At 35.6% G+C, this 25570-nt stretch overlaps 2 protein-coding genes across 3 annotated transcripts in view; one reads left to right on the top strand and one right to left on the bottom strand.

Moving 5' to 3' along the window:
- The first annotated feature begins 1304 nt into the window (after positions 1-1304).
- Positions 1305-3942, top strand: LOC116169614 (caseinolytic peptidase B protein homolog). Its single transcript, XM_031485756.1, has 8 exons — positions 1305-1733; positions 1787-1980; positions 2030-2259; positions 2307-2421; positions 2466-2647; positions 2934-3252; positions 3303-3496; positions 3548-3942. The coding sequence occupies exons 1-8, from the start codon at positions 1456-1458 to the stop codon at positions 3860-3862; spliced, it is 1827 nt and encodes a 608-aa protein (XP_031341616.1). The 5' UTR covers positions 1305-1455; the 3' UTR covers positions 3863-3942.
- Positions 3943-5570: 1628 nt separating this feature from the next.
- The window catches only part of LOC116167788 (synaptotagmin-5), a 222158-nt gene continuing 202158 nt past the window's right edge, over positions 5571-25570 (bottom strand). The window contains exons 1-6 of one of the 2 annotated variants that reach the window (XM_031483312.1): positions 21998-22337; positions 9831-10058; positions 9244-9781; positions 8760-9191; positions 8549-8697; positions 5571-7120 (exon numbers count right to left, since the gene is read on the bottom strand). In XM_031483312.1, the coding sequence (XP_031339172.1) occupies positions 6962-7120; positions 8549-8697; positions 8760-9191; positions 9244-9781; positions 9831-10058; positions 21998-22147 (1656 nt within the window). In that variant the 5' untranslated portion in view covers positions 22148-22337 and the 3' untranslated portion in view covers positions 5571-6961. Of the gene's footprint in view, positions 7121-8548; positions 8698-8759; positions 9192-9243; positions 9782-9830; positions 10059-21997; positions 22338-25570 lie in introns of those variants that run through there. The other variant, XM_031483311.1, reaches the window with a different exon arrangement.

Genomic DNA, 25570 nt, shown 5'->3' on the forward strand with positions numbered 1-25570 from the left:
GGACTAGAAACCAATTTCGAAAGAAAATTTACAAGCGCTGTAACTTTTGATCTAGTAGCCCAATCTTGGAACTGTTTGAAATTATGGATTCTACAGGCCACATTCTATAAGAAAAATTTTTTTCCGGGTCGATCTGAGACAATTTTTTTTCGGGGCTCAAAAAAAGGCAGTGTATAACCTTCCTTTTTTACCAAAAATCGACTGCACCAAAATTTCTCGGGAAAACACTTTTTTTTATTAATTTTGGTGCGTAGAATCCAAATCAATTCGTACTTTTTCGATCAGACTTCTCAATCAAAAGTTATGGACTAGTAACCAATTTCGAAAGAAAATTCAAAGGGCTGTAACTTTTGAACTAGTAGCCCAATCTTGGAACTGTTTGAAATTCTGGATTTTTACAGGCCACATTCTATAAGAAAATTTTTTTCCGGGTCGTACTGAGACAATTTTTTTTTCGGGCGTCAAAAAAAGGCAGTGTACAACCTTCCCTTTTTACCAAAAATCGACTGCACCAAAATTTCTCGGGAAAACACTTTTTCTTATTAATTTTGGTGCGGTCGATCTCGGACAACCGAAGTATTTTTTTTCTCGGTCACAAAATCTTAAAAAGAATAGGAAGTACCTTTTAAGGTTATTCAAAAATGGATTTTCGCTAGGATTAATTTCAGAAAACGTATCATGTTTACGATCTGAAAACTGGTACACGTATTCTTTTAAGGTATAAGAAAGTAGGTACCTCCTATATAATAATAAAAATATGCTTTTACTTCTTAAATTTGTATATAACAAACCCCATACAAAGTATAAATAATAGTAAGACTTTTATCTAGTATACGATACTATTTGAATAACTGTATTCGAATACTTTTCAAAGTAAGTTAATGAAATATTCGTATTCGAATACTTTTCGAATACCTTTGATAGTATTAGAATACTTTGATAGTATTAGAATACTTTTGAAAGTATTCGAATATTTTTTTAAAGTATTTGAATACTTTTCAATGTATCTGTATCTAGTATTCGCTTGTGCTGGACGTAAAAGTATTTAGTATTCAAATACCTTTGATTTGTGTAAAGTATTTACTATTTAGTATTCAAATACTTTTTGAAAGTATTCTGCCCAGCTCTGACTGTTACGTTAAATTTTGAACGAACTGAGGCCAAATCGCGCGTTTCTGGACACATAAAATAAAGTTTTGGGGTTTTTCTATTCTTGCCTATTGCATTGATTGGTTGTGTGTATAATCAATGCCTATTGTATGCAGTATTTATTTAGTGTGCACACCCTGTAGTTTGCAGAATGTGCTTATGTAATCTATGGTCGAAGAAATGCAGTGGGCGAGGTTGGTAAACATGGTTTAGTGACCTAACCAAACATTCCACAAGATTTGAAATTTTAGTGTTTATTATGAAATATTCTAGAATTGTCATTTTAAATAGTTAAACCGCATTAAAATGTTGAAATTTACACATGGTGTAAAGCTCTTCAGGTCTCTCCGCAAGTCTTTAAGATTTTCTAGTTCTATTCTAAACAATTCCAACCTTCACATTGCTAACATTGCTAGGAATAATTATGGGAAATATGGCAAAGGACAGGAATGGACCATTCCGGGATTAAATCTCTATTCTCTCATCTTACCATTTAGTATAGGCATAGCACATTGTGACAGTAACTATGAAGATAAACAGTTTTTTCGTGTGGTTCGATATGGTATAGCTGTTGAGGTTCAAAAGTGTGTAATAACCATTTTGCTGAATTTAATTGTTAACGAATTTTACATTGCAGACTGCTGGAGATGTACAGTATTGATGTGAATAAACGGCACTATTTAGGTTGGACACCTTTAATGGTGGCAGTTGTTAATCAGAAATTCGACGTCTGCAAACTTTTAGTCGCGGCAGGTGCCGATCTAAATCTGACTGACGAGTACACAAATCCGCACAGAACTGCACATGAGAAAGGAATTCACACATTGGAAGGTAAAGTGTTCACAACAGCAACAGCTTTGCACTGTGAAATTTGTTTCAGTACTCATGGTACGAGACGAAGAATTTTGTATGATGCTAAACAACAGGGAGACATATTTAGGGTGCACAGCTTTGCATTACGCAGTATTGGTAGATAACTTAGAAATTGTAAAATTCTTAATTGCAAATGGTGCAAATCCGTGTATTGAAAATGACGCTGGTCACAAACCATTGCGATATGCGCGAGCAAACAGTGAAGTAGAACAGTTCTTAAAAGATACCACTTCTAAGGTAAGTCCTTATTAATTGTGTGCCAAATCAAATTGGCCATCCATTAGTACGAAGAACGTCAGAAAGAGAAAGAGTTAGAGGAACGCAGGCGATTCCCCATTGAGGAACGATTGAAGCAGTTCATTGTTGGACAGGAGGGCGCCATTACAACTGTTGCTGCTTGTAAGTGTCCGTGTTACAAAAGTAATTGTAAATTGTCTGTGAAGGTGTACGGCGGAAGGAGAATGGGTGGGTCGACGAGGATCATCCATTAGTGTTTCTTTTTCTGGGATCATCTGGAATCGGGAAGACTGAGCTGGCAAAACAGTTGGCTGGGTATATTCATAAAGATAAAAAGGCAGCTTCGTTTATTCGTTTGGATATGTCTGAATATCAGGAGAAACATGAGGTACTTATTCGAGTACTTATTAGTTACTGTGTTAGCAGCTTTGCATTTCTCTTTTGTTATTCAATAATTCATGTGCACTTATTCCTCATTGGGGTTCTTTGTGTTGGTGTCCTTTAACTAGTCATCCTAATTGGAGGCCTTCTGACCGAGTCTGCAAAATGGGAGTCGTTTATCGTTTAGTAGGTCATTAATGAACAGAGTATTCAGTCGGACTTATAAATGCAATAATAACTATAATCCAGACAGAAATTCAACAAAGCCTAATAAATAAATGGGCTGTCCGTAGGTAGCAAAATTAATTGGGGCCCCTCCGGGTTACATAGGTCACGACGATGGCGGTCAATTAACGAAACGATTAAAAGCTTGCCCGTCCGCGGTTGTACTCTTCGACGAGGTCGATAAAGCCCATCCGGACGTTTTAACTGTACTTCTCCAACTGTTCGACGAGGGACGATTAACCGACGGGAAGGGCAAAACCATCGAATGCAAAGATGCAATCTTCATAATGACCTCCAATTTGGCAAGTGACGAGATTGCTAGTCATGGATTGGAATTAAGACAGGAGATTGAGAACGTGCGAAATGAACGTTTGCAGCTCAAATTAGGTAGCTATAGTCAGTAACGGTAAGAAATTCTGATGACCGGTCGATTTCAGATGACAAAGATATCGTTGATAATATCACTATCTCGCGCAAATTTAAGGATACTGTTGTGAAGCCAATTTTGAAAAGGCACTTCAAACGGGACGAATTTTTGGGCAGAATTAACGAAATCGTGTACTTCCTACCATTCTCTCGAAACGAGTTAATACAATTGGTAAATCGAGAACTGACAGTCTGGGCCAAGCGGGTAAATTTTTTTTAATGCGTGCCAATAGTGCAGCTGACATTCTGATTTTAGGCCACCGACAAGCACAAAATCGACTTAAAGTGGGATAGAAGTGTGGAATCTGCGCTGGCCGACGGTTACGATGTCAATTACGGCGCACGCTCGATTAAGTACGAAGTGGAACGCCAGGTTGTTAATCAACTGGCGGCGGCGCACGAACAGGGATTGCTAGGTAAGGGTAGCACGGTCAAGGTTTCCATGAGTTGGAAGGATGTAGAGGATGTTAAACGTGTGAAGTTGCAAGTTAAGAAGAAAGGCTACAAAGATTTTATCGATATTGACCAATTTCAGTCCCCTGTTAAGAATGTTCACTCCTTTTTTGGTTAAAATGTATTTGAAATAATAATAGTACAATTTGTTTATAATTTTGTGTATATATGTTAAATAAATTATTTATTCAAATCGAACGGCAATATTAAATTACATTTATTGTGTAGTAAGTACCTAGTATCCATTTGCGATATTTTCCAAAAAATACTGCAGTTGCAGTTAATTATAAATTCCATACCAAAAAAGTTATAAAATACATAATGCAAATTTCGAAAAAAAACACGGCGTTTCCTCATCGCATTCCGCTTTAGGTTATTTTCTGGTTTAAAATTTGCGTTGTGTAGTTGTATTTGATTGCGATTACATTCGCGTTTCAAGTGTTGACTGTATCATTAGTAAGATTTTGTCAGGGGCAAACACATTCCCTTTGTCGGTACCCACTTCTGACGTCCACGTTCACCCGCAATTCGCGTTTAGGTGGATTTTGCTAAAAACCCAACACAAAATTGTACTCAATTTTTGGGGAACTTAGCTCGAGCTTCTATTGGCGATACGAGAAAGAGAGGCACGATTCGAGTCCTAAGAAACTGGGTCGACTACCCCTCGGAATCGCGCGCCTTGGAAAGGGTAGTTAATATCACCCTTAGGAAACAAAATTCTGTCACGCTGACGACACCAATTTGAAAGCAGTCTGAAACTGTAGAAGATGAAGATAGGAATAAACTAAAAACACGTTAACATAATGCTCAGAGATGTCGCCGACCCCAAATCATGTAGCTCCGTCCCTAAAGGTGTTAATTGTACGGCCCCGATCCAGTGCCGGATTTAGTTCATGGACCGCCGGGGGCTAAGTCATAGTATACCGCCAGTAGGTAAGGAAAAAAACTTGAATCTTGTTTTTTTTGTAACACTATAACTTCATTTAATTTTTGTTGTTTTTTTTCACTCACGCTCCACTAATAAATGAGTAAAATTTCTGAGCTAACGCGTAATGACGTACCTAACAGGATTGACGATACGGCGCGGCGTGTCAGAGTCGGGCGGCGTCGCTGGCGGTTTAAATAAATCCGTAAAGAGCATCTAAAAAAGCGGTAGAGCACCTCGGTGTGACCCTGCGGGATCATTGGGTTTGACCCATTTTCAATAGGATTGTTATATGTGGAATGTAGGTCAATTGTGCAAAGTTTGAACCGAATCGGTCCATTCGTTAAACAGTTATCGTGATTACCGACAGACAGACGGACACCATCAACTCCCCTATAAAGCTTACATTATTGCTTTTCTCTGCCGCTTAATACTTGTTCCTAATAAGGGTTTAACAAGTAAATGTGCCCGACAATATAATCAATGGAAAATAGAGGTAGATAACGGATTATGAGGTAATAAAGCGTCCCTTTGTTGGATATATTTCCCGAAAATGAAACGTATTTTTGCGAGTTTTTCCCCCTCTTTTTTTCCCTCACAACGAAAAAGCTTAAATTGGAGGACTATATAGCAGTGGTACAGACGGAGAGGCAGACAAAAGCGTTCATTTTCCTTTTGGAAATTTTTTTTATTTTTATTCCTAAAATGAACTAAAACTAGTTTTATGCCGCTCCTTAAAACTAAAAAAAATTTTCAATCATTCGTTAAACATGATTGACGATCGTTTGGCACTTCGTGGGCAGATGCGAGTGACAAAGAAGGGTTAAAACGATGTGATCGGGTAAAACAGTTGACTCGTTTTTGGTTAAAATATATTTAAAATAATTGGTACAACTTGTTTATAATTTTTGTGTATATATTTCAACTAAAATCAGATGGTGATATTAAATTTTAACATTCACTATATAATAGGTCTCCATTTGTATAAAATAACACTAAGCGTTTCGTTTGGGTGATTGTAATATGTTACTTTATATAAATGGATTTGACGTTCATAACATTTTTAAGTTTCATATTAGAAACAAAGTACATGTATTTTCACGTGTTATAAGTGTACATAAGTTACAAACACAGCGCAGGTACATATATATTTTTAACTTACACAACAAAATATTAGATAATATATATTTTATAAATTTATTTTTTTATATATATATTTATTTGTTTGTATAAATTTGTTTAACAACTTCATAAGAGACATTCATGGAATATACTTCATAAGTTCAATACATTGAGCTTAGAGAGGAATACACATAAAGTACAATAAATTTATTTTCTGCATCAAATAAGTACCTCCTTTTCCATTCCACATCCTTTCATTTATTTGTCACATTAAAGAGATACTCATTGAATTTGTAAATAATATTTTGGGTAAATAGCGAACATGTACGGTAACTAGGTAGTAGTAGGAAAGGAACATATGAATGGATATGATTAGTATTAAATTGCGCATTTCATAGTTTGAAACACAGCATTTATTGTGATATGGAGGAAATATCACTCACAATTATTTGCGATTTCCAAAGTTATTAAAGGCAAATTACGACCTTGCACAAGTACGTGTAAATGTCAATGGAAGTTCTAATGCAGTTTTTTGTAAAAAATAGACAGTACAATTAGAAATCCCTAATTTAAGAATACACAGTTGACGAGTGTAGTGTAAATGTTTTTAAAAATGACGAGATGATTGTCTGAATATGTGGGGACTATAAGGACATTAATCATAAGCAATTTTCCATGTCAGTGATTTAGTACTTAGGCTCCTATCCTTCGATATAATCAGGCCTTTAAGTTTAATATAAATTCGTGAATATAGTTTTTGAGATCGTGTGTAAGCGTGACTGGTGCCGTCTCGTAGGGTATACCTTTTTAATTTAAATAATTGACTAACTATACGATAAGAAATATATCACCTCTACTTTTAAAGCCTATATAATCATTTTAATAAATCTATACAGCTAATAATTCTAAATTATTTTTGTTTGTACTACTTATTCCTTATAATGTAATTTGGTAACGGAAGAGTTTAAGTAAAAAAAGTTTACAAAATTAGTATAAATTGGTGCGTTCTTCTTTGAAGCAGTAACTTAGACCCATATTTTTAATACTAGCAAATGGTACTTGTTTCAGTTTTCTCTCTCATATACATTCATTTGGTACACTGAAGTATTTAATATAATATACCTAATGGTGTCACCGACAGGTGTAGGTATTATGTATTCATTGAGCACTTTATCGCAAGGTATGCCAGCATGCTACCGCTTTTCTTGGACTTTGCATCATGTCTTGCCAATGATCCTTTTCTGCACCCGATTCGCGTGATCCAATAAGACAACATCCTATCAGTGGATTATTTGATATTAAGTCACTTCCTTGGTCGATTACGCAAACCTTTAACAAATTATAGAAATTACGCAACACGGTAATTTGAGTCAGATATATAAATTATCCAATTTTGTTTTGTAATATCTAATGCATCCTTTTGATAACTTGTACAAGTGGAATCAAATTTATAAACCAACTACCTAATGTTATTGGTAAATTAATCATTGCGCAACATGTCCAGTGGGGTTTTTGAATAAATGAACTATGTGAACTTTGACACAAAAAAGACAAGAACTAAGAACTAAAAACAACTCGTTTTGATGAAAAAGTCTTGATGGTCCACAAATAATTTTTCTTGAACAATTGTATTCCGATTTATTGCCTTCCCGAGTTTTTCTGCTCCTGCAACATTTTACCCGCGGTCATTTTCCCGACGCAAAAATCTGCCTATATCCATGTTATATTGTATGTCTATGACTTTAATTAAAATATAAACTCTGAAATTGAGAATTGTTGTTCTAATAAATTTGGATATGAGAAAGTTTTAATTACTGAGGTTATGACTGATAGAAAACAAATCATGGAAAAATTGAAAACATTATATCTAATTTAAAAACCTTTATAAATTTCCAATAAAACTCAATACCGAATGATCCCCGAGATCTTCACGCATCCATCATTTTTACAAAACACCTTTAGGGGCTGATTCTGTCCCACTCGATCAGCATAGCTTGTAAAACAATTTTTAATTCGGTATTAGTTTTAATTTTATTTTTATTTTTTTAAGTGCCTACATACAAAATTTCATTGGCCTTAAAAGTTCATTAAAATGTGCATCAAATTTACCGCTCATCATGCAATATATGGTTGGGCCAAATTATTAAAGATGAGACAATGTTTTCATCTAGCTCAACCGAACAGAAATGAAGTTTTCGTTTACTTGCGTTTATTTCAAAATCAGATTCGTTTGAGGACTACAATCTATGGATTCTGCTGGGCCTGCCTGTTGTACGCCTCTCTGTGGCCCAATCTGTTTGATTTTATGTGTCACATTTCGCTTGACTGTTCGATAATAATCAATCTTCAGTTTCTGGTGCCGAAAGGAATGTTCGTGCATGAACTGCATCTTCCTAAGCTTTTTGCGTTGCAAATCCTAGTGAAATTCACAAAATGATACAATAATCGTGCTTAACACGGAGCATCTTGCGTTAAAAACCTTACAAGTTAGTCAAATTGAGTTCGTATCGACAATTAAACTGCCGTTTTTGCACATTTTAAAAGATAAAATGAATTTTTAGCCAAATAGAACGAACCAGTGAACCAGAAGGTAACCTAAATCATGTCTTTCATTCTCGGTTTAATTGAGCCAGCGCCCTGTGTGAGGCAGTGGGTACATTTAAATGCAAAACAGACCGTTGAACCCCTCAACGAAAAAAAAGGTGATTGAAGATTTTCCTTTTCGTATATAATAATATAATTAAAAACTTTTTATACCTCGATAGCGGCGTTGGAAAGATTCGAAGAGGACAGACTAAAGCTTAAAGCTTCGTTCCAAACGGGATTACGTGTATTTTTCCTAGCGGCGGTTTTCTTCTTCTTGACACGTTTTCCACTAACAAGTAGGTACACTTTAACAATTGGATCTGAAAATAAACATTTATTTATTCGCAAATTTCTGTTTAACTGTTTGTATAGGAATTCGTACCTACGTTCTCCTTATCCGAAGGTAAAAATAAATTTCTGGCTTTTAATAATACAACCGTTAATCTTTCGGCGGACGGAAGATAGCTAAGTGACAATAATACCTCTTGAATCTCTTCGGGCGGTTTTTTATTTTTAATAATTTCACCCCACACCTCAATATTGGAGGTTACATCGTACTCTTCCATACTCATTCTAACTTCCCCGATAATATCGTTGCGCGAAAAACGGTCGTAATCGAACACTTGGAGGACTAACGTTTTATATTGTAGATCGTCGTGTGAAACGGGGAATTTGAAATGTTGGTCGAAAAAGGGATTTGGATCGTTTCTATGTATTGTTGTTTGTCGCTTTCGCGAATCGACTTCAGGGATGAGAGATAACTTTACGTACGGATCGTTGAAGCCGCCTTGATCGCTTCCGGCTAAATCGTGAGCTGTAATCAATTGGGGAATATTTATACATTCAAATAAGGTTCCTTAACTTACCTTCAATTAAATGTACCGTCAAATCGCTTCTATCAAAATCGTATTTCACTCTAAAATGCAGTCTTCCCATGTTAATACCGGAGCGCGGGCTGCCGCCGCTTAGAAATAGTGGACCATCTTGTCGGGTGTAGAGATCAGGCTGAATGGCACCTAGAGGACTGGCGGGTGGTGCCGGACCTCCACTGTCAGGCGTATGCGATCTTGGTGGTATCAGCAAAGGGGACAGGCACCTTCCCATGTTTGTAGTCCGTGGAGACGCAAGGGCTGGTGAATTACATGTTGAACTAGCCGATCCACCGGTTAGCGAAGTTAAGCTCGATTGCGAAGGTGAGGGTGTTCGAAGCTCGCCCCCAACTGAAACAACCCCCGTTGAAGACGTAGATCTGATGTCTAAGGAAGCCGTTCTAAGTGGAGATGGCGATCTGCTGGTATTGTTAAGAGGGTAACTAGATGAATGGGTAGCTTCCTGATGTGGTAGCACTCTAGCCCGTCCGTCGGGCGCATAGGTGCGTATTTGCGGAGACGATCCACGATGACCCTAGGAAATATACTTTGAATTATCCGCAAAAAAAGCGCAGATTTCTCACCTGACGCGACGCACTACTTTCTAAACTACTTTGTGAAGACACACTTGGAGTTCTACATAAAGGCGGCTGTCCTCCTGGATAAGATTTTGATTGATATGGCAAGGCCGGAACGTGTGATGTGTTCTGACATACTTCTAAAGGAGTTTTTAAAAGTTCTGCGGTCAGCGCATTAGAAGACACATTTTGCGGTGGTTGAATTTTATGTTGTTCTTTTGCTACATTAAATTCCTGAAAAACAAAGAACCGTTTTACTGGTGGTGACCTACTTTAAGGTGGAAATGAAATCGATAAATACCAAAGTGTTTATATTTCATATTCATTCAGATCTGTAAATTATGTATCCATTGAAGTGCGCGACAAAAGAAGAAATTAATGACATCGCGAAGTGATCGTTCTTACTTATACTACAGATTTAAGAGTGTTTAAATCTGTGCTTATACTGCATTCACAATGACTGAGTATCACACATAATGATTTTTACTATATTTTCAACGGACTTACTGTTAACTGTTTGTAGTAACATTGAATGAAATAATTAAAACAACCAAACCAAAATAGATAATCAAAATCATAATGTCACGTCAAAAACTAACGAAGTATGAACGCTATAATTAAAAAACAATCTAATTGAAATAGGTAAGAGAGCTTCGTATTAAAACATTTTGGCACAGCTCCTATTATAGACCGGGAGGCAGCGTACATAGTAACTAAACCATAAGCGACAAAAAATTCGACAATACAGGCTGAAAGTACGTTGAAAACTAGTAATAAAATCACCAGTCTGCCAGTCGTAAGAGGCAGCATTAACTTGAGGGCGGCGCTGAAAAGTGATTCTTTTGGAGATCAACTAAATTACTAAACTATATAAGGGCCACGGAAAAGATTTATGTCCAGAAATGCCATTTTTCCCATAGTTTTCAAATACGCTATGGCAGACGATATCAAGTGCAGCATTGGGGGCGACAGACGGCCCCCAATGTAGAGAAAAACACCCCTGAACTAAACCATGAGGGCCGTATAAAAATTATGCATTAAAAATTCCTCTTTTTGTCACTACTTTAAAATATATCCTGGCAGACGATATTAAGTGTAGTTTTAATAGTGGCAGACGTCTTAGAAGTTAGGTACCTATAGTAAATCCCTGTGAGTGCGAGCGTGTGAGAGATAAGCGCGCGAGAGCATAACGAACAGAGAGAGCGATAGGATACTGATTATTGAGATCTTTCAAACCATTTGATTCTAAACTTCTCATTCACATAGTTCCATCCACTTCAATCAGACGGATTGTAGAAACTCAGACATTTTTCGGTGGCATGCGCTCAAATTGCGATGAACTAAACCATGAGAACCATACACAAGTCATACATCCGGTAAATGCGTGAGAACCCGGTAACGCGTTACCCTGCGCGTTACACACATCAACATCCAAATTCACGAACATCACTCGAAGATTTATGAGTTTCTGTGTGTTATTGGAAAAGAGACCTACTTCCATCTATACCTTGATGGTATTACATTTCCCAAAGCAATAACAGCAATATCCATATCGGAAGCGGTAATAATGACTTCGCTGCTTGTTGGTAGTTTACCAAGATGGTAAATTATTCGAGAATCTGCCTCTTAGTGGCTGCAGCACAATTCAGTTTTTACCACATCATCTTCCCTTGTCACAAATTTATAGCACTTATCTTCATATGTGGCAAACACAACTTTCCTTCCAAGTAAAGCACAACAGGTCTTTTTTGACTATGAACGGTATAAGTAATCTATAAAAGAGGCTTTGAGCTATCATTGCGAAGTGGTTTTATGAAATTTGAAGGCTGCTTCTGAGTGGAAACAGAAATTGAGTAGGATTGTAATCTTTCCTGATTTTGATCCCAAGGATCATGTTCTGCATCCTTCATGGAAGGGGTAACTATCTGTCAAAAGTAAGATTAACTTCTCTCGCTGACACAGCACAAATCTTGCCGAGGATGTGTTCAGAAAATCGCTCAAAGGTTTACCAGAGATCTTTAAAAAGATGCAAAAAAAAAATAATCAATCGATTAAAACAACATCTACAACTGGATATGGACTAGGAGCACTTGGAGAATCATACTTCTGAAAAAGTCTCAGCAAAACAAACTTGACTATTTTAATCATCGATCCATCAATGTTGCATAGAGACAACGGCACTGGAGTCAGAAGAAAGTTTAGAACGAGCTGAAGGTCTATCTTCTTTTCTCTTCAGGTTTTCTGTTTCTCAGTGTGAAAAGAATTCAAGAAATACCGACAATCTTATCGCGAAATAAACAATTTATTATTTTCCCTCATTTAATTCGTTTGGTAACTCCAAGCGGTGCGTAAATCTATACCTATCTCTGTTCGTTATGCTCTCGCGCGCTTATCTCTCACACGCTCGCACTCGCTGGGATTTACTATACCTAAATTTTTTAACTTCTAAGACGTCTGCCACTATTAAAGCTACACTTAATATCGTCTGCCAGGATATATTTTAAAGCAGTGACAAAAAGAGGAATTTTTTATGTATAATTTTTATACGGTCCTCATGGTTTAGTTCAGGGGTGTTTTTCCCTACATTGAAGGGCGTCTTTCGCTACCAACGCTGCATTTGAAATCGTCTGCCATAGCATATTTGAAAACTATGGAAAAAATGTGATTTCTTGATACAAATCTTTTCCGTGACCCTTATAGTTTGGTAATTTAGTTGATCACCTAAAGAAGTCACCTATTCAGCGCCGCCCCAAGTTAATGCTGCCACTTACGACTGGCAGACGAGTGATTTTATTATTAGTTTTCAACGTACTTTCAGCCTGTATTGTGGAATTTTTTGTCGCGTATGGTTTAGTTACTATGTATGTACGCTGTGTCCCGGTCTATTATGACAAAGAGATATTTATTTCTTTGAAACCCGGGGTGTTCAATTTAATCGGTTCCAAGTTTTTAAATTTTCTACACGGAATTTTAATCAGCACACAACCTTCCCACTTTAACCTATAGTCTTTTTATTCAATACTAACAAAGCAACGATCTAGTACAGTATCTACAGCATCTATTACGAAACAGCGAAATCTGCTTTCGAGAACAAGTAACAATTTGCCTTATGAGGCTCTTTGTTAAAGCTTTACATCGAAAACACTCGGAGGAAAATGGGGTGGTTTTCGTTATGCTATTGTTCCTCATAAAAGCAAGAAATCAAAGCATAATATGCAAAGACAGAAACTGAGCAATTATTGTTTCAAATTGTATATACCTACACAGAAACGTGCAGAACCTTCGCTATCCTTTAGTAAGTAATTATTTCCAGTTCGGCAGTTACTTTTTAATTAAGGCCAATGGTAAAAATGTCCCAAGAGTGACTTATTTGTAGACATTTGCTTTGCAACGAATTTTTACTCGTTTTCTTTACATGAGAGCTTTCCGCTTTAAGTGAACCCTCCACATCTAATCTGAACAGACGAGCCCTTCAAGTATCAGTATAGATACATTGAAAATATTTCTGTTAGTTCGAATTACAAGTTACAACGCTTCAATAGAAAATGTCAAGTGGCGTCATTCAATTCGAGGTTTAATATGACAGAGTTGAAATTTATTTATATAATTCCAAATGTGATTCTACATTCACCGGTACTTTACAACGTAAAGGTCACAGTGACTCAATTAAGTTGTTATCCCGTAAGTTTAAGGATCATTTGAAGCTATTTGGTTAATTTTAAAAAAGCTCCGAATCCTAATGCGTACGTGCCGAGCACGAAGTTGTCCGACTGGATAGTGGATTATTTCGATAATGAAGAAGTAAAAAACAAGATGTGACGGGTGGCTGTCTCGATGGTAACACAGAACACGACGTTTCTTTACATTCTCCTATGTGTTGTGTTGTGGCTTTGTCATACGAATAGATATTTCCCTCTGTAGAGTCGGGAAAGGATAACCTTACCGCAGAGAACTCTGCGTGTCGCAAGAGGCGACTAAGTAAATGCATGTCAACCAGTGATCACGAGGGATTGGATGTAAGATCAAGCACGCCGAATTTGGGACTTTTTTAATTGTAATTTTACTAACGTAGCCAAGGGTTGAAGTTCGCGACGTTTTTTCTTCCATCAACTTTTAGCTTGCACTTGCAAGCAAACTTAATTTTTTAATTGGAAATCCCATTTCTTCTGTTCACAAATGCTGTGATTTTACATACATAATTAAAGGCACTTTGTAATTACCAGGATAATTACATTCATACGCAAGCGCAGAAAGGCCATGTAAGTTATTTTTCCGGAGTAACTGATGTCAATTTACACATTTGTTTTAGTATTCAAAGGAGCTGCCAGAACTTTCTGGGAATTTACAGATCTATCTGCAATTTTACAGCTCTTTTTGGAAATTTATTTGGGGATTAATGTAGAGGTTGTCTAACGACGAACTGAGTCGATTATTATATCTGAAAGTTGTACATTCAATAATCCCGGACCACCTAGAATATTTTCAGCTTTGTATACTTCCGGTTACACCAGAAATTGACTCACACATCGTTATTTTAAATAACATGACCTACTTTCTGCTCATTTTCTTAATCGTGTAAAATTTGGAGAATTTTTGATATAGGAGACTAATTTTCCTAAATCGACTACTTTTGAATTTCTCCTGAAATAGAAATCTTTTTTATTTATTTGAAATCTTACGGTAATTTGGGGTTTAATTTGACAAGTAAGTTATATAGGAAAAAAATCATATTTAAAATAAATTTGAGATAAAAGTGATAAAAGAACAAGTTTTTCTGTAAGTAACTGTGTAATTTACTTTAAGAGTGGTAATTTACAAAGATTTATAAGGAATTTCCCTTTCACAATAAAATTTTTAATTTTAATTAAAAGAAAAGACGTTCAACCCCTCTTAGGAACTTGGTGAATCACTATAGAAAGACAATTTATTTTCTTGGAGAGTTTACAAAGTAATGGACCAGCACTAAACTCTTTTTGGCTCGAATGCCAACTCTTGTGTAGGATGATGTTGCTGCAAAGAGCTATACTCATATAAAATTTGATGATAGTAATGGGTATTGTATCTCAAATTGATCTCCCTCCACCCGTCACTCCTACCGTCTACCTCGTCGATATTTGTTATTGAAGAGTTCCATTAATCTCAAATTTGAAGACAACAGCCTAACACAGGCGATTTGCTTTGAACTTTGCATTTTTTTTATTATGGTAGGGATGTGGATATCTTTCTATTGTAACCTATTTCATTTTTAGTTGACTTTGGTTTAACAGAATCATCAAGAAAGAAATGCACCATGCAACAATACATCAATAAATTTGAAGCTTACGGTTTTGTAAAGTTCACAGAACGTTCTTAAGAGTTTTAGAAAAGATTTGAGGTATTCCTGAAAAAATACTTTAGATTTTCTGAAAAGCACTCGAGCCTCTGGAAAACATTATAAAAGTTTAGAGTTATTAGAGACCTAACCAAAGCTTTCGGTGCGTTTTTCTTAGCTATATATAACCAAATCTTGTTTTTCCCGCATAGATAATTACCATTATTTGGGTTTAGGTATACTATACTGCTATTGATGAGGCAATTGTCCGCCAATAAAATAAAATAAAGCAGTCGAAGGCTTCCTGGATTTAAGAAAAATTACAGTTGTATAAGACCTATATGGCAATTAAGTCCTAAATCAGTCAGGTCAGGAACGGTTTATGTAAACAATTGGAATTCGTGCTACTTCAATGGAGTTTCTTGATTAAAATTTAAAAAAAAAACAGTACAACAGAAATATCAAGAAATAATTTCCATTTTGTCATAAAACAAAAGTAAATTTAATGTTTAATCATAATTTAATTAATTTAATCATGGTCGATAACATAATAACCCCACTTATAGTGCAGAAATCATGTTAGAAGGGTTGCTCATAACAATTTCTTTATGGATCGTTATCGAAACGATTTAGTCTACGTTATTAAAATTAACAGGCCTTTAGTAGAGCAAATGATGAAGGTATTTGTCGGTCTGTCGCCATTATCCGCTTGGTGTTTTTGTCATTCTAGATGTAGGTACATAGTAAAATAAGTTTACCATTTACTGAATCGCCATCAGGGTGGGTTACATCCGTGTGGGTTCCGAAAGTTTATTCATTTTAATCCACTCTCTACACGAACTGCCATATTGTGATCTAATTAGAAATACCCTCATTTATAAATGTACGAGCAGAATACATGAACAGAAACGAAACGAGATTTCTATTTAAAAAGTAAGTTTTCGCATTTTGAAGACTGCGAAATTTGACATTAATTCCTGAGTAGATGCCTTGAATAAATTTTCTGAACACTTTTTAGGTACATATTAGATAAGGTCTCTGCCTTATTTAAGTAAATCCTGAAAATAATGGGCCGGTCTCGTTTGTATCATAAAAGGCAATTTGAAGCAAATATTTTCCAAAAATTTTAAACAAATTTAACGATCACATTCATGTTTTTGGTGCACCCCATTTATTTCCAAAATGAAAAGTCCTCAACGCTAGGGCGCAGAACAATCAGAACCTGCATAAAATTAATGTAAGGGTAATTAATAATTTAATTATACAGTTGTGGAACATAAAAATCGAAATACCTACTCCAATTTTCATCTAACGCTTGAGGGTTGAATTCCTTGAATAGCTTTCAATGCCATGCAAATCTCATATGGGGAGCAAAATCAAAACAGTACCAATTGATATCGAATGAATGCGTAAACTAATTACGCAACACTAAACGGAGCTATTCAGCATATAAGTGCAGGTATGCAATTAAAACTTGTAACATAGTGGCATTATTAGCGTACAACTAATTATACTCGTATTACGAGCCTTTGTTGTTCTCGGTGGATAGAAATTCCTCAACGGAATGTATATAAAACATTTTAATTAACTTCATAATAATCCGCTTTGGAACAGAAATTCATTTATTATAAGTAAAGGTAGCTATAAGCATTTTAAATTTTAATGGAAACGAGGTGGGCGTGATGGATGTTAAATCGTACGGCGCGGGCGGCGCCTTGCATTAATTATCTAAGGATGATTTCTGGAAATCTTAATAATTAGTACCCACTTTCAGTTTATTAAATCCGCCAAGATTTCATATTTAACACAACTTGACGCTAATTAACGTGCCTTTTCATTATGAATGCAAAGGGTGGTTCTCGTGCTTCCTTGTATTGTGTATGGTTATACACATTATAAGGATATTTCAGGGCATAATTATACTAAGTAGATAAGTAGTAAGTACCTTATTTAATTATAGCGGAAAGAACGCATGCAAATATGCATGAAATTAATCAAATAGGACAGTGCTAAGCTGTCCGTATACAGAGCGGCTCATTGAACACAATCATTTTTAGTGTTTTAGCGAGTTCTTTAGAGTAAGGATGCAGCAGGTATATTTCCGTATAAGGAGAAAATAAGAAGAAAGATGGCGTAGATTATAGACAACTGAACGATAGTTACCTATATCCGTTGCCCCGAATAGATGACAAACTAGATACACTTAAGGGTGCTAAGTGGTTTTCCACCTTTGAAATGAAGAGCGCCTACTGACAAGTTTTCTTTCACCGCCATGGAGGCGCCATTAAAGGTCATCGACGGTAATCATCAATTCTCGACAAAGTTCCTCATTCGTTCTGTAAAATATGCTGCCGACGTTCCTAGACCTTCCATAATTTTCTAGAAACGGTCCGTTTAATATATAAACCAATTGAAACGCGTGTGAGTTCAGTTCCAATTTGGATGCCGAAGTAATAAATAGCTTGCGTTGTTATAAATTGCGTATGTGTGTGTGTGATGAATAATATTTTAGCGGTTATAAATCAATTCATTTCCAGACTGTCACAAATTTATTGTTAATTAATTGTATATAAATAAAGCACGTAATTTAATTTACGTTACAGTACAATTATCATTTTTCTGTTAAAACCATTGCCCATCATAATTTTCTCCTGACCGTTGAAGCTTAAAGAATTGTCCTCTTTCAAGATTGTTCAGATGAAATCTGCCCCAAGAAGTTGAGCGAACTCCAGCATTTTACACTTACGATTGTAAATACTTTACCTCGTACTTTACCATTGTATGTAATTTTTTGATATTTGTTCTGATAATAAAATCCCACGTTTTGTTCCAAAATCGTTACCTGGGAATTCTTTAAGATCTATTTACTATGAAGGTTTCCACATTTGTGCTTAGTTAATTACGCAGTTTGCACATAAATAACGGATGTGTTCCCTTGGCGTATTCCGAATGTTTAGTATGTAGACAATTGCTACTGCGGTTTTTAATTTGAATTTTTTCTCCACATAAGGCCCCCGTAGTGCAGTTCAATTGTTCCCAACATTTCAATAACGTTTAAATACATTTAATCACTTTCCAAACGCATTTCGCAAATTGACTCTTTAAATCGCATAATTAATTCGAAATACGTTACAACATAAAATAATTTCCTTTCTCCTGAATTACGTAACATAAGGGTTTCCGATTCGAACAAAAACCAATTACCGGAGTCGAACGTGATTGGGTACAAGGAAGCGTGCAGAAGTAGATCGGGCATGATACTTTTCGATTACAGTCCGAAGGATTCAAAACGTCTCTTCACCGTGAAAACGAAAATGTTTCCACTCAGAAAAATCCTTCGTGAGCTTTGGATTAAAGAGGTGTAGTTGCTCTTAAAAAAGTTATTTAGCAAATAAGTAGTTTAGAAAGAAGTTACATGCGATGGAGAAAGTGTGGACCGGGATCCCTCGATAACGTTGGTGTGAAATAGATTACACGAAACGTGCTTTCATTCAATTTAAACTTCGAATTTCCAGATTAATTAAATATTGTTATACATTTTAAAGTAGAATGTTTATTTAAATGCTCAGCAAATCCGCATTGAAATTGAATTGTATTCAGAATCGATTTGCCGCCAACAATTATTAATTATTAAAGGTTTATTCCGGGGGGTTTACCGTAACAAAGCTTTTTTCTCTCCTCCAGTGCACATTGATTTTCAATTTTTGGTTTTGGAAAATTTATATAAAAGACAGAAAGTATTTATGGTTCATTGAAATCGTAGAAATGTTTATGAAAGTTTAACTAAATGATACCTTGTGGGTTGAACCTCGGATTGAACGCAAGTATCACATGGCTATGTAGTCAAATTAAGCATGGAAACCCCCGATTGCGAGGATAAGGATATTTCGTTAGTGACATAAGATACTTAAAAGCTTAATAGAAAGTTAAGTTCACTATCTCACGAAACTAAAGTGTTCCAAATTAGTCAAATTAACGAATAAGAATTAAAAAAATTCATGCCCAAAATTTGAAAACATATTGCCACATTCCCAATGTCTAAACTTCTAATCTTGTACGAACTCAAAAATTTCAATTTTGAACTTATACCCTCAACAATTCAACCACAAAACGTTTCAATTTAGAAGTTTAAACATTAGATTTATCATTTATCATTTTAAATGTTAAAATTTCAGTGCATTTGGAAGATGAACCGATGAGGTTAAAGTTAACATTTAGATGGTTATACAGGAAAACTTATAAATTTTAAACAATTTGCTCCGTACCCTATTTGTTTACCCAACATCTTAGCACAATTTAATCGATGTGTGAGAAAAAGCCGGAAAATAATGCTTATCCTGTAAAATTCCGTACATTTTTCCATTACATATTTCCATTACATTTTTTCATTACCAACAATACTAGCATTATACTGAAAGGTAACTACACTAGCAGGGGGCACCCAAAAGCGCCAATTGCTCGCGATTTCTTTCAGCCGTTTACTTACAACGGTAAGTAAATCATCCGAAGACATAGTAAAATATAACTTGATATATGTTTGAATCAGAGTTTCAGATAACTTATTTCTCCAGTATTCCACCGGACATATTTTACCTTTTGTTATTTGAATGAACTTTATGTTATTGCGCGCAATTACATCTTTCATTTGATTTTTACTGGTAATTTTTGCATTCATTTTAACAACAATTTTAATCTTTAACAAAGCACCACCTACCTACCGTTTAGGAGATTTATTTAGATCTGCATTTTGTATGGAAATGTTCTTCAAGAAAAATTACATCAAAAAGCCAGCTCAGATGCAAATCGACGTTTGCAATTGACTTTCTCGGTAACTTATTAGATTCAGTGTCCGAGTTGCTATTTCGCGCAGCAAAACTAATGTAATTGCTTGTGACATTATGCACTCATAGCCGCTATGTAATAGATTTGCAATGCGACCGTGTAGTGTGAGAAATCCCAGCGAAGAGTATAACTTCAAAGAACGACTCCATTAGTGTATCATGAATGCAGGACTCCGTTTGAGTGACATATTCTTTAAAACAGCATATTCTCAAATGGCATTATGTGTGTTCTTGGCTATCTTAGTTAGTTTTGTAGTTATTAGCTTCCTTAATAGGGGAATCCTTTATTCCCCACCCGGTACATCGCTTCTAACTTGCATTAAAAATAAACGCAGCTTTGAAGAGACGTTGTGTGTTTGTGCCACCTTGGTGTACACACACAGTGAAACAGGGCTATTTTCAAGACACACAGACTTCAGAATCAATTAAATTTTATTTTCAGAAATATTGACAGCCGATGCGCTTGAGGTATGTTATAAATTGTAAGTGATAAATAGTAATCACTGTTATAAATTAATCTATTTTAAGACTGTTATAAATTTATTGTTAGTTAATCGTAAATAAATAAAACCACGTAATTAAATTTACGTTTCAATACTGAATTCATTGTCCATGCCTACCATAGGCAATGCAAAGGAACATATGTACGTAGTATAATGGATTTACCATCAAACAGTTCTTTTTGAAGAAATATTTGTTTCTTTATTTTCTATATTTTATAATTTGATAGTAATTTGTGGTATTTGTTTCATGCTCTTATAATGAATAAGGACTAAATCGGAAGTTGCATTCACAGCAAGTCTATTTTTGGGGCACTGAATCCGAACTTTCATTAAATGTTGGTAAGGTTGTTGATTTGCTCAACAATCGGTCCTGCATTTAACTAAAATTTACGTACCTACTTTAAGTTTGTAAAGACGGAGATTTGGAATCGGTTGTTTTCCGAGTTGTGGGTAAAACTAAAAGTGGAAAAATCTCCCACCAATTTTGTTTACAAGTTTCAATTTCGGATGCCGCACCTCAAAAGCACATCAAAACGACTACTAAATTTTATATAGTACCTACCATTTGAACACACTATAATAAAACGAACTGCTATAAAGGATGAAATGCCTGAATTTAATAAACATCCCCCTAAGTAAGCCCTCGATAATCTGTTCCACATCTAATTTAATATTGCACGAAGCCCAAGCATTAATACAAACTTTAGGGATCCCAATTTGCGACATCAAGTCTGGGAGTAGGTAAAGTTCTATCATGCTTGAAAGCAGTGAAAACGTTCCCTTCTCATCACGAACAATTTTTGCGGGGATTGATAGTGTCCGGAAATTGAAAGGGATTGATATAATTCGAGAAAACTGATATGTTTGTTCTGCAATTTGCTTCTCGGCGGTATCCAAGCAACATAAGGACCATGAGGAAATATTGATTGCCGTATAAACGCGCAATACACTCGACATATAGTAGTAATTGATATTCCTCACGTTATTAACAAATTCATTTCGCCGTCAATTTAACTTTTGTCGGGAAGGGTTTAAAGTTCACAATCGAGTTTAATGGGGCGGTAAATTTTTAATCTAGATTTTGCGCAATTTTTAATTAGATTCCTGACTTTTGACTCAAACTAGTTTAATGAAGTGGAAATCGTTTGTGATTGAGCCAGAAATTGTGTTTTAGGGATGTTTGAGCGCGTTAGATTATGTGGGTACCTCCATTTCGGATGTGCGGCAGGTGACCCAAGGAAGGTCGTGGAAAACCGTAGGGAAATATCGACCGAATACCAGACTGCAAGTGACGTCACGGGGAGCGGTGAGAGGGATTTTCTTTTAGATTTTTTATTGGAGGGTTAAACTTCGACGAATTCTTAACAGGCAATGACTAATGAAATGTGAGCGTTTAACAACTTAAGGAATTACTGAAATGTTTCATATGGGTTAGATTTTTACGTCTGTAGTAAGTTTATAGTAAGTAAGCGTGGGGTAGGTAAACAAACTGATTTGGAAAAAAAATACAAAACGTACCTCAACGCTGTTATTGCTGCTTGTGCTATTGCTTCCATTTTCATTACTTTTTGGTGAATTTGTTCCTAAAGCACGTTCCTTCGCCGCTCTCGCCCAAGACTCTAGACGTTTATGAGTGACCCAACAACTGGCAGGTCCCATTCCAGACATATTGCACTAATTCAAGAAGAGGTTTGCAAAATAAACATTTTGCATTTCTTTAACGCACGCCGCTTTACTGGATGCGAGATTTGATATGATATTAAAACTCGATTGGGGCATGTCATGGTTGTAATGATTGAATTTTAATATAAGATTAAATTGATTGCCTTCGTTTGAGCATTTTGATTAATATACAACCCGCGTGCTCGACGTCGGTCGCGTCCAAAATATATACTGAGTTCCGCGCGCCGCTAGTGTCTTTCCCGGGCTCAACAGGTTGAGGGGACGAGAACTGTTTTCAAAGCTTCGACTCACGTCCCGTGTCCATGTTACAGGAATAAAAAGTAAAAACTTTTTAGTATTTCGATTATAACAGCCACCCTTGCAGAAAATGTATTGCTCCGGTGTTTAATATTAATGCACTGCATTAATACTTATTAGGTATGCGCTGAATATGATTAAATTAATAAATTTATTATGAAAATAACTTCAACTTTCCACTACCTCTATTCACAGAAATTCTTCGGGCTGGTATTTTCCTGTTCAATAAGCTACAAAGCGACTCATCACTCCAGAAAATGTAAATATACGATATTTTGTGTTATTTCAGGAGAGTTTCCCCTATTCATACCTTTCCATTATCCCGTACTTAACCAAATTAAATATTTTAATCTTATTACAGATAAACTGTGTTTTGTAGGACCGTTCGTGAAGTTCGTATAAAAAAGGTTTGTAACTTAATCATCAACGCATTAGAGTGGATAGGATTAATGCTTCAAATTGTTTAATATTAAACCTTTTGACGACCATGGATCTACGAAACCGTGGTAACACATATCTTATTGGTCTGTATCATAATAACTCTACTCTTTATTTCGCTCTACAATTAATCTAAAGCTTGGGAATAAAATAAATTGTATAATAAATATTGTATTTCGATGGCTTTAAATTGTGTAGGTGTAACATTTCTATAAAATAAATTGTGTTCAAAAGACGGAAAGAATTAGAAGTAACAACTTTATACCTTGCTTTCCCGGTGCCAAAATTCCCATCAAAAGCAGGGGTAGAAAATAATGATTTCGACAAATTATGGTATCTAGAATGGCAATAAGGAACTAGAGTTATTTTGGAAGATCCGAAAAAACGACGTTCCTAGTTGCTATTCTTAAGAAAAGATAAATAAGAATTTCGTGATATTTGCTCATTACTGTATACACTGTATGGGTTTGTATCCTCAGCCCTCCCTCCCCCTCCCTTGTGGGATTTTTGTGGGATCATGTTCCAGTACTCCAGTCGTCCTCTCACTATACAAGTGTTGCACTTAATTGTACTTGTAATAAATTTGGGAGTGGGGGTATAGGCTCAAGGTTCTTGCACTGTGCTTCAACATAGTTATAGTATAAGCCCTAACACACCTTAACCAAATTTGTCCACTATATACTATACGAGAGCGTCCACGACGGCTGATGAATCGACGTAAAGCTTGAAGATTGAAGGAAACAGTTTGTCAAAATGTACTGCACGATACACGGCACAAATGAAAACACATACCCAACCTTTTTCAGATTCTTTTAAAATCAAAGGTCCAGCACCACCACCAATAACTCCAAATATGACAGCATCGCGAACTCTGTTAAAAGGTAAAGGGGGACTGTCTTGGTCCATTTTGTTTACTGAGTGACGCTTGCATGGAATACAGTTAGAAATAGCGCTTTAAATAGTATGATGACCATCTATAATTCAATAGTGTTCTCTTAGTATGTTGAGCAGACAGCAGTGTGACCCACATGTGATGATTTTTGATGAAAACTGAATATTAATTTTGTTACGACAGGGTGTTTTGCAGGTTATAAAATTGGATATTTTTCAGCGATTTCTCGTTCTTCAGCCGACAACACGTGAAACATATGTCTATCTTCACTGTTACGACACGTAGTATTCAACCAAAAAGAGACACTAAGTCGTCATACTTAGAAAATCGTTCATTATAACAATAAGAACATTCATAATCAGAGCTGGGCAGAATACTTTAAAAAAGTATTTGAATACTAAATAGTAAATACTTTACACAAATCAAAGGTATTTAAATACTAAATACTTTTACGTCCAGCACAAGCGAATACTAGATACAGATACATTGAAAAGTATTCAAATACTTAAAAAAATAAGTATTCAAATACTTTAGAATGTATTCGAATACTTTCAAAGGTATTCGAATACTATAAAAAGTATTCGAATACTTTGAAAAGTATTTGAATACTTGTCACTCAAATATATTCAAAACCCCTTTGAATTTTCTTTCGAAATTGGTTTCTAGTCTATAACTTTTGATTGAGAAGTCTGATCGAAAAAGTACGAATTGTTTTGGATTCTAGGCACCAAAATTAATAAGAAAAAGTGTTTTCCCGAGAAATTTTGGTGTAGTCGATTTTTGGTAAAAAAGGAAGGTTATACACTGCCTTTTTTTGGGGCCCGAAAAAAAAATTGTCTTAGATTGACCCCTATAGAATGTGGCCTGTAGAATCCATAATTTCAAACAGTTCCAATATTGGGCTACTAGATCAAAAGTTACAGCCCTTTGAATTTTCTTTTGAAATTGGTTTCTAGTCAATAACTTTTGATTGAGAAGTCTAATCGAAAATGTACGAATTGTTTTGGATTCTACGCACCAAAATTAATAAGAAATAGTAGATTGTATGACAAGTAGGAAAAGTTGCATATTCCTGGACGATGATAGTGATTGTAAGCCGAGGCGTTAGCCGAGGCTTACAACTATCAGAGTCCAGGAATATACTTTTCCTACGTGTTGTACATACTATTTTTTAGTCGATAGCCAATAGTTAAAACACCAAATATACCATTTCAAACTAAATTTAATTTTCACCAATTGTCATTTGGTCTAATGTCATTAGTCTAGGCTTGTATGCGATAGGTGCGAGGATCGAACCCGGGCGGCACCTTTTTTTTATTTACAGTAATTAATAAATGCAAACATCAAGTTTGTTTTCCGAGCATGCATTGTTTGAACGTTACCATGGACATGACGTAAACAAATCGAAAATTTTTTCGTTTGAGTGAATTTATAATTAGTTGATGTGCAATATTAATATAAAATGGATATCGATGGTAATTTTGATGAAGATTTATTTTGTAGAACACCACCTGAAGTTTTGGAGGCAGTCAATGAAGCTACTCTTAATCTGTTGCCAACTAAATCGAGGGGAAGTATGAAAATGCTTATCAACGTTTTATGGAATATAGATCAAGTAAAGGAACTTATTCGTTTTCGGAAAATGTGGTACTCGGATATTTTCTTGATTTGTCGAAAAAGATGAAACCCTCAACACTTTGGGCAAATTACTCCATTGAAGGCCACTCTTATGTTAAAGCAAAATGTAGACATCACTTCATATAACAAACTGCGAGCATATT

Source organism: Photinus pyralis, unplaced genomic scaffold (assembly GCF_008802855.1).
Source record: "Photinus pyralis isolate 1611_PpyrPB1 unplaced genomic scaffold, Ppyr1.3 Ppyr1.4_LG4, whole genome shotgun sequence".
Taxonomy (NCBI): Eukaryota; Metazoa; Arthropoda; class Insecta; order Coleoptera; family Lampyridae; genus Photinus; species Photinus pyralis.

Bases quoted from the DNA above. Each gene is read 5' to 3' on its own strand.
- LOC116169614 (XM_031485756.1), top strand. From the start codon at position 1,456: ATGTTGAAATTTACACATGGTGTAAAGCTCTTCAGGTCTCTCCGCAAG. The intron at 1,734-1,786 runs GTGTGTAATAAC...TTTACATTGCAG, and splicing joins ATAGCTGTTGAGGTTCAAAA to ACTGCTGGAGATGTACAGTA. The intron at 1,981-2,029 runs GTAAAGTGTTCA...AATTTGTTTCAG, and splicing joins AGGAATTCACACATTGGAAG to TACTCATGGTACGAGACGAA.